Raw genomic sequence first — 12,566 nt, forward strand, 5'->3', positions numbered from 1 at the left:
TTTTTTTCCCCGTTCAATTTGTCTAAAACGTCCGTTCACTCAGATCACAGCTACCTCTAGCTAAGTGTGAAAATTAATTTAACTGGTTAGCACAGAATGCTGCGCCTCGGGTGAAAAGCAGCGCGAGGTCGTGTAGATGAAAGATTTGTTTCATTGTGGCTCCTTTTGAAAACCTTATGCTCTAGTTCTGCAAACAACCGATAGCAAATTCTGGCATGGAACCAGAGTTTGTGGGATTTTATATTAATTTTAAATATTTGCACAGAGGCAAAGCAGGCAGCACACATATATGAATGACATGAAAATAATTGCATTGCAGGAAGAGACTGCACAAGCAACTTGTGTGGAATGGTAATCGTATAATAAGGGAGGGGGGTGGCAACAGGTGCGGAACATGCAGCTGAAATGTGTACATAGAAATCTGAGTTCAAACAAAAATAAATAAAAAACTCACAATAATATTGCAGTTGAACCTCAGTGCAAGCAAGTCACACTTTAAGCTTAACATTTGGTTCCATTTTAGACTTTATTTTATTTCAGTGCATGTTCTAATAGCACAAGTAACTCTTCACGCATTCAAACTGCTCCTTTTGGCTAGCCTGTTAAAAATTAGTATTTCTAGCAAAAATTCTCGCAGGAATAGTTCGATACTAGTGCTCTATCCTTTTGTGCAGTCATGGAGATTGTGCCCGCCAAAGCACACTCTATGCAGTTGATCTGGACTTCCTCTGACAGGCAGTGTGATGGCGCATCTTTTCTCACTGCCTTGTATCTCGCTAAATTTGGTTGACAAACATGCACACACAGGTTATTGATGAAACCCTTCCTTAGTAGTTATTTTGCCTTGCTTTTTGTCTTATTTCATTTCTCGCTTCCTACAGATGCTATGAGGTTCATATGCGATGTGTAGTAAATTTGATAAAGCAAGAAAAGCGAAACGGCCGCGACGGCTGAATTTCTTTGGAGAAGAAATTCTAGAGGCCCGTGTACTGTGCGATGTCAGTGCACGTTAAAGAATCCCAGGTGGTCGAAATTTCCGGAGCCCTCCACTACGGCGTCTCTCATAGCCTTAGTCACTTTGGGATGTTAAACCCCATAAACCAAACCAAGAAAGGCGAAACTGTTGTCAACAGAAGTGAGATGTGAAGGCAAAGTATATTGTTATATTGTTACATTATATTGAGGTTCTCCTGTACTGTTACTGTGCACAGTATGTAACAGCCTATCCGGGGGGCTCTAATGGCTACTGAAGATTCACTGGAAGCGTGTGTACTAAGAAAACTGGAGCAGGTTAAACTAGAGAGTAAATTATATATCATCTGCGGATTAAAAAGAGCTAGCAGTGCCTGATGCCACGAATTTCAAACTTTACTTCAGTTTATAGCATGTCATGATACAGTTAGTATTGTGATGTTCAACATTAGGCAAGTGCGCTCAATAGGTGGGTGCTACCGACTGTTGCGCAAATCAGAGAAAATCGAAAAAAAATTCTCTCGGCTTAACCGCGCGTTTGTTCGGGCTAAAATTTCGCACAGAGGTTGCATTTGGTGGTCAGTTTTGTTTTCTATTATATTTAGGTGGGTTACTTGCCTGATTCAGTCAAAATTATAAGGAAATCCCCATCGTATGCGGTGACGGCGAACCAAAACCGGAAGACTTCGCAGCAGTGGTACCCGTGGCGCCATCTCGCACCCATCAGAGAAACGAGCTCTCTACCGGGGTGGAGTTGGCCTCGCATAGCCATGCGCATAGCCAAGTCACGGCCATGGCCTTCTCTTGATCGCTGTACGATCGCATTTTCGGTGATGTCTCGCGCTGCTTCGCAGCAGAGAGCACCAAGCAAAGATAATTTGCTCACCAACTTAGCCCAGCTGGGTTTCTCCAGTGGGTGCGAGATGGCGCCACGGGTACCATTGCTGCGATGTCTTTCAGTTTTGGATCGTCGTCGCCACATACGATGGGGATTTCTTAATAATTCTGACTGAATCAGGCAAGTACCCCACCCAAATGTAGTATAAAACAAAACTGACCACCAAATGCAACCTCTGTGCGAAATTTGAGCCCGAACAAACGCGCAGTTAAGCCGCGAGAATTTTTTTTCAATTTTCTCTGATTTACGCAACATGCGATATTATGCTGGCATGTCTAGGGCTTACTTGTTTAGCGGGTACTATTATATAGGGTATTATTTGTAATGCTTGCACTTTCACACTGCGTGTCTGTCAGAATGATACTGTTTGTAAATATTCTTAGTTTTCTATAAAAGGCATACCTAACTATCATATTTTTGTGCATATTTAGATATAGCATATCAAAGAAGCCACCTACCTTTGCAGAAAATGGAACGAAAGGATTTTTTTTTTTTAGGGACATAATTTACTCATAAAATGCTATGCTAGCCCATTATGTACTCAAGAGCTACGGAAACAGAAAGCTACAATTTTTAACAATATATCAGTGGCTTTTTGCCAGATGTTGTGGCTATGAGACCTACTCTTTATACAAGACAGATGTGTGCTACCAATGTTAGCCAGTCATAATTCAAGTACCATACTATAATTCGCAACATTGTTTCTACTTTACATTGTGTACACTGAGGTGAGTGCACAGAAAGAACTTTGTGGCGAAAAGAAAAATGGCTAACAGCCTGTTTTCTGTTTCTCTTTATGTTGAAAGCATTGCCGATCTTCGCCAAGCCACTTAAGGGTGCATATCGGGAAGTTCAGGATGCGTTTCCAGATGTTGTCGTTTTTAACATTACTGCTAGTTACGATAGAATGAAATGAATGATCTGGCAAGACCCTACAGATTACATTCTGATTATGCACATAAATAATCTGGCCTGCGTGAAAAATTTTACTGTGCTGGTAAAATTTGTGATCCTAAATTTAGCAAACAAATTAGCGATGCCATCAAAGTTGTTTTGTAGTTGTACATGTGAGTAATTTTAATTTCACCAAAAATTTTGCTGCGCCGTAATGTTTAGAGGTTTTTATAATGCTGAACAAAAATTCAGTGTCAAGGGTTAGTGACTCAAAAAGATAGTGCATGTCACAAAGGTGTGCCATAAATCGTGTGTACAAATAGCAGGTACATGTGGGCAAACAAAACCTCCTAACCTGCTTGGGTAGAAGGGGCAGAAGTGTCGGGAATGCTGGAAACTGTGTACTGTACTGCGGTGCTTGCTTCAAGTTTGATACATGTGGCAAGAAGTCCGGCTTAAGCCTCGGTGGTGATGAAGAAAATGATTAAGGTAAAGCACTTATCTTATTAAAATGATTTATTCCTCGTTATCATGTGAAACATACCTGTAATCAGGCTGTTATGCCTGCAACAGAACATGATGAAACAGTGGATAATATCTACTTGAATAATAAATTGTGAAATGACTGCATCATAAAGCGAAACAGCAGCAAGTTCTTATTTTTCAGGAGCCTTTGATTTCTGTAGAAACTCCCGCTTGTAATGCAGTGTTATTACAAGCATACATGGAAATATCATATTTCTGATCTTGGTGCATTGGTTTAAGGGGGGATGGTAGGCAGAGTTGAAACAAAAAAAGGCTTTTTTTATTATTTTGCCCTTCAAAAATATCGGGAATCCTAAAGAATGTGCCCCCCAAATAGCATGCTGCACTGGAGGATGTTTTAGAACGGTTCCAACCACACCTATTCACTGTTTAAATGAAGCATAACTTAAGGCAGGATGCGTTTGCGAGGCTTGTTTTGTTTCAAAATAAAGAAACGATCTCCTAAAGTGTGTCTTCCTTTTATAAACTAGACACAGCTTACTAGAAAAAAAAGATTTGACTTTTGAGCAGTTCATTTTTTTTTTTTTTGTGCTCTGGTGCTGTATTTTGGTGCTGAAGCGCCGTCAGTTGTTTTGCTAGTCGTGCGAAAAATTAGAGTTTTGCAAACAAAACATTGCAAAGCATGCTGGATCACATGGACAGAAACCTGATAGCAAGAGGCATACTTTCATGGCCCTGCCGAATGGAGGGACAGATAGAAGACGAAGGAATGCATTAGGACTGGCTTTATAAACTACTTCAAACAAATGTCTGTGAAGGCTAGCCACCAAGCAAATTTTAAGATTGGTGCTACGCCACCAAAGTTAAAACGACAATTTTTGATAACTCAACATTTTGTGCATTTAAGTAACATTTTCTCACCAACCTTTAGAAAAAATCAGAGGAAACTATCGGGACTTCTAAGTGTACACCTTTACCATTTACTGAAATAAGGGAGTAATTACCCATTGGCATCCACCCGAGCACAGCCATACGGCTACAAAGGAAAGCTATACAGCTTTCTCGGAAACTTCGTAGTTAAAGAAAAATTCGTCCTTGTCCGGGGTTCGAACCCAGGACCACCGCTTTACCGGAGCAGTCGCTCTACCAATTGAGCTAACCAGGACGGCAAGCTTATGGTAGGGCGAAAGCGAATTGATCAATAACTCGAAGTGGGAACTGTGTTGGTCCTTTGTAGCCGTATGGCTGCGCTCGGGTGGATGCCAATGAGTAATTACTCCCTTATTACAAATCTACTCCACCTTGGGGGATTCCCCTAAACATTTGACCAACACAGTTCCCACTTCGAGTTATTGATCAATTCGCTGTCGCCCTACCATAAGCTTGCCGTCCTGGTTAGCTCAATTGGTAGAGCGACTGCTCCGGTGAAGCGGTGGTCCTGGGTTCGAACCCCGGACCAGGACGAATTTTTCTTTAACTACGAAGTTTCTGAGATAGCTTTCCTTTGTAGCCGTATGGCTGCGCTCGGGTGGATGCCAATGAGTGATTACTCCCTTATTACAAATCTACTCCACCTTGGGGGATTCCCCTAAACATTTGACCAACACAGTTCCCACTTCGAGTTATTGATCAATTCGCTCTCGCCCTACCATAAGCTTGCTGTCCTGGTTAGCTCAATTGGTAGAGCGACTGCTCCGGTGAAGCAGTGGTCCTGGGTTCGAACCCCGGACCAGGACGAATTTTTATTTAACTACGAAGTTTCTGAGAAAGCTGCATAGCTTTCCTTTGTAGCCATATGGCTGCGCTCGGGTGGATGCCAATGAGTAATTACTCCCTTATTACAAATCTACTCCACCTTGGGGGATTCCCCTAAACATTTGACCACCATTTACTGAACTAAAAAAATCATGGTACAAATAAAGGTTCTTTTTTTTTTTCAAATAAATATTTATATCTCTGAAGAAGGTACGATAAACTGAATGTCAAAATTCAAAGATGTTTTTGAATTTTTAATGTTTTTGAAGTATTTAAGAATATTTATGCAAATTTTCGTGATTTAATGCAGAATTTATATCATAAATGTACCTTTCTCAAAGCTCCACAGCGCAGATATTGTTTTTTCTTTAACTTCAAATTGGCGCAGTATATTTTAGTATAACTTGGTGGTCTTTACAGAAACTTACAGATCAAAGATCCAGGCAACTTTCAAGTTTTCTTGTCACTACCAAATCTGAGCTTATAAAAAAAATCCTTACCCACACCTGACGATATACCATCCCCCCTTAATATTTTCGAACGGGAAAATGTTCTTTTCTATTAAGGACTTTGTTTTTTGCCACCATAGCATAACTGACTCTAGTGTTTTCAGATGTATTTATTTATTGTAGCAAAAAATTTCTTAGTCTCAAACTGCTGTTACAGAACTGCGGAAAACAGTTTTAAAAATTGTTCAAGAACATGCTGCTGCATGCTGTTGGACTGCCACTAGTCACTTTCTGGATGCAAGCCTAGTCCAGTACTTTTATCATTCAGGCGGCAATAAATGAAGCCTCAAAGTTCTTTTTGTGCTACCCACACCTGCTATCCAAGTGATGGTTGTCCTGCATGAGTTGGTTACAAGATAACAGCAGTGAACAGAGCGCGTTCACAGTGTTGTAACATGACATTTACCGTCTTTGGGATTATCTCGCATTCTGATTGAATGGGTCGTATCAAGTGGACAATGTAGTCTGAGCTTTTCAAAAGCATGCGAGAAAACAATGTTACATTGTGGATGGTGTTGCAGTGCCACTGGACGTACCAGTGAATAAAGCAAAGAATAAGCTCACTTTGGGCAGTAAGCTTCTGTCTGCAGGCATCACCTCTCATTTACAGGCCTAATAGAATCGGCACATAGGTTTCTGACTAAGAGCTTGACCCAGAACTAGCTGTAGCCTACTTGACCATGCAGCTTTTTTTTACTCAATAAGTCAGTTAAATTAAGGCTACAGTATTTAAAATTTATTGTACTAATGTTGTCAAGTGAGCATGCTTGGATACTTTTAGTGAAAATACTTGATTTGCCCTTTGACATTCACTATAAGCTCTAAAATGTTGTTTATAAAATTTCGCTTTATATAACTATAAGATACTGTCAAAGTATTGCATTTTACACACCTGTTGTTTCGTGGGGCCATGCACCTGTTTGCTTCACTGTAACCTCTGCGAAATTAAAGATGTGAAAAGTCATGATTTGAGGTGTAAAGTGCAACTGTTATGCAACCATTGTTAGTAATTGGTACTAAAACAGTTGTTAGTAATGCCGCCGCGGTGGCTCAGTGGCTGTGGTGCTCGGCTGCTGGCCCGAAAGAAGCGGGTTCGATCCCGGCCGCGGCGGCTGAATTTCTTTGGAGGAGAAATTCGAGGCCCGTGTGCTGTGCGATGTCAGTGCACGTTAAAGAACCCCAGGTGGTCCAAATTTCCGGAGCCCTTCACTACGGCGTCTTTCATAGCCTTAGTCGCTTTGGGACGTTAAACCCCATAAACCAAACCAGTTGTTAGTAAACCGATGGTGTATGTGCGTGGTAACTGAAGATCACTTTAGCGATAGTAGCTTAGAAGCAATTGCTTTAGCAATCTTGCAGTAAAACAAAGTTAAAAAGTTTAAGGCATAGTGTGCTAACCACAGGGTTAAATTTAAAAAGGCACATCCCCCCCCCCCCCCCCCCCCTGCCTTCCAGCAAAAGGTTTTGAAGCCATGAAAAAACTTTTTTTTTTAAATGTGTTGTGTAAATGTGACAATTCCTCCCTCCCAACCACTCCCTCCAAAAAGTCACTTATAAATCTGCCCCTGGCTTACCAATGCAGCTTCTGGAACCTTATTGTGAGCTTTCTCTTCAGACAAGGTTTCACTGCCCTACTGCCTAATGCAGTTATTGTAAATTGTTTTTGCTGCTTTCACCAGCCTGTTAGTGAACTTATTGTAAGCATTACTCAGAATTTAATTTTTAGGAAATAAGAGAACATCCATTAATGTAGCGAATTATGTTCACTTGTCATGTATCCTTAAGACTCTGGTGCTGCATTTCCTGCCACAGTGTAGCATATCTTATCTTGCCCCTAGTGGACATTAGATGTAAAGGTGTGCAGACACATTGTCCATTTTATGCCACTCATTCTGTCCAGCACTCGAACGCTTGCAGTGAATACTACATATCTGCATGTTGTAAGACTGTGTGCACACATTACTGCCTGCTTTAAGCCATTTGGAAGCAACATAGCAACATAGCCCTTGCTCATTACCAGAGTGGATCTTGGCTTTTATTAAAATTGCTGTCTCACTGTACTATGCTGTCATCTGGTTTTCACCCACCAGGCAGCATAAACACACTTTTCCTGCCTTTCTTTTTTGCATGGTTTCAGGCGTGTAACGTACGAAGACTTGGAGAGAATAGCCCCCTACAGGCCGACCAGGTTTCTTTCGAGGCCCATTGCTGAAGTGAAGGCAGTTAGGGTGCGTGTGGCTATTTTTTACCATTGACTTAGGAAATGCACTGTTTCTAGCTGAAGCTTGTGGGGGGTAAATACGTTCTCTCCCGCTTAACCCATTAAGGCCCAAGAAAAATCTAAGTGAGGGATTTTCTTCATTTTTAGCACATAATGCTCTCTTATAAAGGAAAACAGATTACTTAAATTTCGTTACGATTGCTTCATTCATTCCGAAGTTACACAGGCGTACTTTTTATAGTACGCTGGGTCTTCCCCATAGCACAAGTGGCTACTGCGCTCCACTCCTACTTGGTGGCGTAAATTTCTTTAATGTCCGTGATTTTTACAAAGGGTGATATAATACTTCTTAGAGGTCCTCATGAATCTTTTCTGACTCTACTGGCACCATAGATATCCTAATTTGCACAGGAAGCTTTCTCCTTTTCTGAGAAGCATCATACACGGTTGAGCCAGACTGTCTGAGAACCTTTGGTTGCTGCATGTCACGGCGTAGGTAATGACGAGTAATATTCTTGCCAAAGCAAAAATCCTCAGCATGCTCGTCCCTAGCTATTTGGTTGATTGCTCAGGCGTTCACAATTGCAAGTGGAGCTTTCGTGTCAACAGCCTCTCCCACTTTTTGTCCCTGATGCCAATGTAGTAGCAGTTGATGGCTTGATCCAAAAGGTCGACATCTGCCATACCACTGTTGTATTAGGAAGGAAGTTTTGGCTCACAGAATTCCTGTTTTTCATGCTCTCTAGGCAACCACCGCTTTACAAAACATGTAGGCTGAAAGCTGTTATAGTTGCAGGCCATATTGACTACACTATTGTCATTAGTCTTCAATAAAAGCTTGTAACCTACACTGTTGAAGCAAGAACCAATTTTTCCTGGCTGCTTCTATTCCGTTGTTTTCTTTGGGCCGAGTGCACACTTCCTAAACCCGTTTTGGCAAATGGTTCGTGTAGCTCGAAATTCCTTCCGGCGGAGCGTTATAAGAATGTCTTGACTGGTAAAAGAAAGTTGCCAAAAAAGATGAAATGGTCACAAAGCATTGAAATCGCTTCAGCCAACGACAGGACAACGCCTGGTTGCAAAAGTTTTTTTTTCCGAACTCAAGGACTTTCCACAGCAGGTGTGAAATGCATAACAGTAACCGTCTGTTCTACCGAACATATAGTTCTTATAACAAACATTTTATTAGAACGAATTAAAATCACACCACCGCCATATTGAGGATAGCTGGCGACAAGCACAGCAGTCTCTGAGGTTTCGCTGAGCAGAAAAAGTGCTTTTTTCTCACGAACTGCAAGGACCCATAAGACCTATGACCTGGAGTAAACAGGCGCCGTTGTGCACACAGGAAGACCCAGTGTACTATAGAAAGTACAGCCGCATATAATTCATCATAGAGCAAAAAAAGCCAAAGGTGTGGGACATTCAAAGCATCCACTGTTTACTTTCGTTTTTCGTGCTGCTCTATACTTGAAACTAGCGTAATATGTACATCATCATGGCCACAAGAAAATTATAAGGCAGCGACTACCGGTGGAGTTCATGGCAAACAAACATCGTGAAGTTTCACTATGGAAAGAAGGCATACTGAGAAGAGAAAACGCGCCTTCTAAGCTTAGGGGCGTTGGCCGATCCCCTGGTGACAGAAGCATTACCTACTTGAAAAGAAAAATTCAATCTTTCGTCTTGAAATCATAAAAAATTTAACTGTACTTTTAAAAGTACGCTGGGCGCTAATGGGTTAACCGTGGCTGACACAGGCACTACTGGGCGCACGCCGACTGTGGTGGGCTTTCCTCTGAGGGGGGAACAAAGGAATGACGACACGTGCTGGCGCTAACAAGGCATTTATCACTGCAACAACAATAACGCCAGCTAGCAACAAAATGCGCTAAGGAGTTGAGGTCGTCCGACTTACCAGTAAGGTTGAGAGCGAAATGTTCGCCCCTTCTAGAGCAGGGGAAAAGCTCCGAGGCTGGATGGGGCGCGCTTGAAGGAAGACGTTTCCCATGAGGCCTCATTGCACACCAGTTCTCAAGCAGAATATAGAGCATCCTCTCTTCCACGTGCGCAACAATCACGAACCGTGGCAGTCGTGTTGCTGCGCGAGCGGGACCCTTTCTTGTTAGTTAGGCAACTAGAAAGAATGACGTATTGTGGAGAAGAAAACCAAAGGGGTCGGAGCGGGTCGAGTCCCCACAAGCTTCACCTGTGTAGTCTTATGTAGTGTTATATGTGGTTGGAGTACGTTGCACCAATCAGTGCACAGACATCTCATGGTAACTGGCTATGCATGTCTGCTTTCAGAGCCCCGATGAGAGGGGCGTTGGAGTCCAGGTTCTAGAAAGCGTCTACCGGTTCACGCTTGGTTCAATCGCTGGTGGTAAGTGCCATGCATCCAATCACCATGAACTTTACGAATGCACTCGGTTGAGTTTTCTTTTCGCTGCATGCATGGTGCTAGTTATGCCTTGGGTTTATACATACAAAATGCCGCCGCTGTCAAATTACAGCGGCTGGAGCCACGGTCGTGTACCCTATAGACCTGGTGAAGACACGTATGCAGAACCAGCGGACGGGCTCCTACATTGGGGAGCTGATGTACCGCAACAGCTGGGACTGTGCCAGCAAGGTCATCCGACACGAAGGCCTCTTTGGCCTCTACCGAGGGCTCCTACCTCAACTGGTGGGCGTCTGTCCAGAGAAGGCCATCAAGCTCACGGTAAGTGGTTCCATATCGTAGAGGCTTTTCATTCCGCCTTGGCTAACAGAACTGAACTGCAGTGCTTGCAGTTGTGGCCGTTCTTTTGAGGTGTCTGACTGTTGTGACCTTCTTGCAGGTCAACGACCTGGTCCGGGACAAGTTGACGAGTGGGAAAGGAGAAATTCCAGCGTGGGCAGAGATTATGGCCGGAGGATGCGTATGTGCTGCACTTCTGTCTTGCTCTTCAAATGTTGGGGAAAAGATAGGAAGGAGAACAAATGCAAGCATCACTCGAACATAAAATGAGGCATTGACAAAGCTGCAAGGCAGTGGTAGTTGGTGTACAGGGTGCTATCAAATGGTCTCTGGATTGTCTCCACAAAATTGAATTGGTAGTGCAGTTTTCATTTGCCACTATTCTCTAACATGATATGCATTCGGCCACTTCTGGAGCACTCTCTGAGTCTTCTCTTTCTTCCTCAGTCCTTCTTAACCTTTGCCCTTCCTGGGTCTCTTGTGCCAGATCCTCAGCCTTTCAGCTACACCATTTCAAGAACCAAAAAAGAAAGTGAAAAAAATCATGCATGGTCAGACTGACAGATTATAAACGGTGAACAGCAAGGCTAAACTTAGATGGAAAGTCTGCCTAGAGTGTTTCATGGCTGATCTGCCAGTCCTGTGCAAAGTTAAAAATCTAGAAGCTGGTGCCCCACCGCTTGGTTCGACAGGTGCTTTACCGGGCCATTTGATCTGAATGTTTGCAGTCATGTTTTTGATTTTGTTGTTTTTGTGGACATCATGGGCTTGGTGACAGCCACATCATGTACTGTAGGACTGCCAACGCTGCGGTTGAGGAAGGAGTGACAGCTGCAAACAGGCGAGGCGATGGTGTGGCATTCTCTGTTACGCATACTGGCAGCCATCTCAACTTCACTTTATGACTTGAAAAATTATGTGTCTTGCTTCAATCTCTGGGGTACTGTAGGGGGTGCCAGATTTACATGAAACACCTCTTTTGTGGCTAATATAAACAGCGTGCTTGCTGAGCCCTCTTGGGACTCGGAGGTGGTGGGCTTTCTCATTGCTGCTGTTTTGCTTCTGGGTCACTAACCAATGAAGTGAAGCACCCACGAAAGGGACGTCTTGTTCCTAATACGAGAAATCTGACGCCTTGTAAAATTCAGTTTTTCCTGAACCATTTTGTGATTGCAAGGGACTTGCGCAGCTGAGAGGCATGAGAAAGTAACTGGATAATGGCAGTCACCATGCATATTAAATTTTGCTTGTATGGTTGATGAAGCTTCTGGAAGCATCTGCCTCACATGGTGATGCAGCATTGTGCTTCAGTTCTGCACAGTGTTGCAAGTTCAGCAACTGTTTGGAAGTGCAGCGCTCGTCCTGTTATGATTGTTCTCTCTCGTCCTCGTTTTGTTTGCGCTGTGACAGATTCTTGTATTATGAACTGTTGCCTCACTTCATAACCATAAAAAATGACAAGGCTACACATTAAAGGGACACTGAGGAGAAATTGAATTTGGCTTGTATCGACAGAATACCAGCTCCTGATTACAAAAACACCACTCATACTGACAACAAAGCTCTTGTAACGTAGAAAAGAGCAAGAACCAAAATACAGGTATCGCCGCCACAGGCCAAACTCGCAAGTACAAGCGTGATGACGTCATAGGACAAAGCAGTGTTGCTAGAACCAATGGTGCTAGCAACTCTAGGACCCGAGAGCCAAAAATCCCTGAGGCGCAGCCAATGCATGCGCAAATGTTCTTGACGTTGCCAGATGGCGCCACGTGCCCGGCAGCTACGCGCGCTCCTGAAGCATCGGGACCAATCAGCGCCTGTTTTCCGGCGGTAGGTGGGCTCCCGGTATTCCGCTAGCGGTAACAAAGTACACGGTATGCTAAAGGTGTCTATTTGCGAGAACTTCGTTGACGACTTCGAGAACGAGATCCATCGTAACGCTGGCAAAATGCCAGTGCAAACGTAATCGAAGCGACTGTAGCGACGGCCGCAATAGCCGATAGATGCCTTCAACGTGCGGCCGGCGGTAGCTTCCTTTTCGGCTGCTGCTAGGCCGCACTGCTGGCTGCCAGAAATAACGGAGTCTGCGGT

At 43.3% G+C, this 12,566-nt stretch overlaps 1 protein-coding gene and 1 non-coding gene across 3 annotated transcripts in view; both read left to right on the top strand.

Moving 5' to 3' along the window:
• aralar1 (calcium-binding mitochondrial carrier protein aralar1) overlaps window positions 1-12,566 on the top strand; it is a 35,251-nt gene that overhangs the window by 18,329 nt on the left and 4,356 nt on the right. For both annotated transcript variants that reach the window (XM_089548407.1, XM_089548408.1), the window contains 4 exons: window positions 7,652-7,742; window positions 10,043-10,118; window positions 10,249-10,457; window positions 10,576-10,656. In XM_089548407.1, coding sequence (XP_089404533.1) covers window positions 7,652-7,742; window positions 10,043-10,118; window positions 10,249-10,457; window positions 10,576-10,656 — 457 coding nt within the window. The remainder of the gene's footprint in view (window positions 1-7,651; window positions 7,743-10,042; window positions 10,119-10,248; window positions 10,458-10,575; window positions 10,657-12,566) is intronic.
• Window positions 4,913-4,986, top strand: TRNAT-GGU (transfer RNA threonine (anticodon GGU)). The gene has a single exon. It is a non-coding gene; the product is annotated as a tRNA-Thr (tRNA).

This window comes from Amblyomma mixtum, chromosome 6, assembly GCF_055824585.1.
Source record: "Amblyomma mixtum isolate Tamu chromosome 6, ASM5582458v1, whole genome shotgun sequence".
NCBI lineage: Eukaryota > Metazoa > Arthropoda > Arachnida > Ixodida > Ixodidae > Amblyomma > Amblyomma mixtum.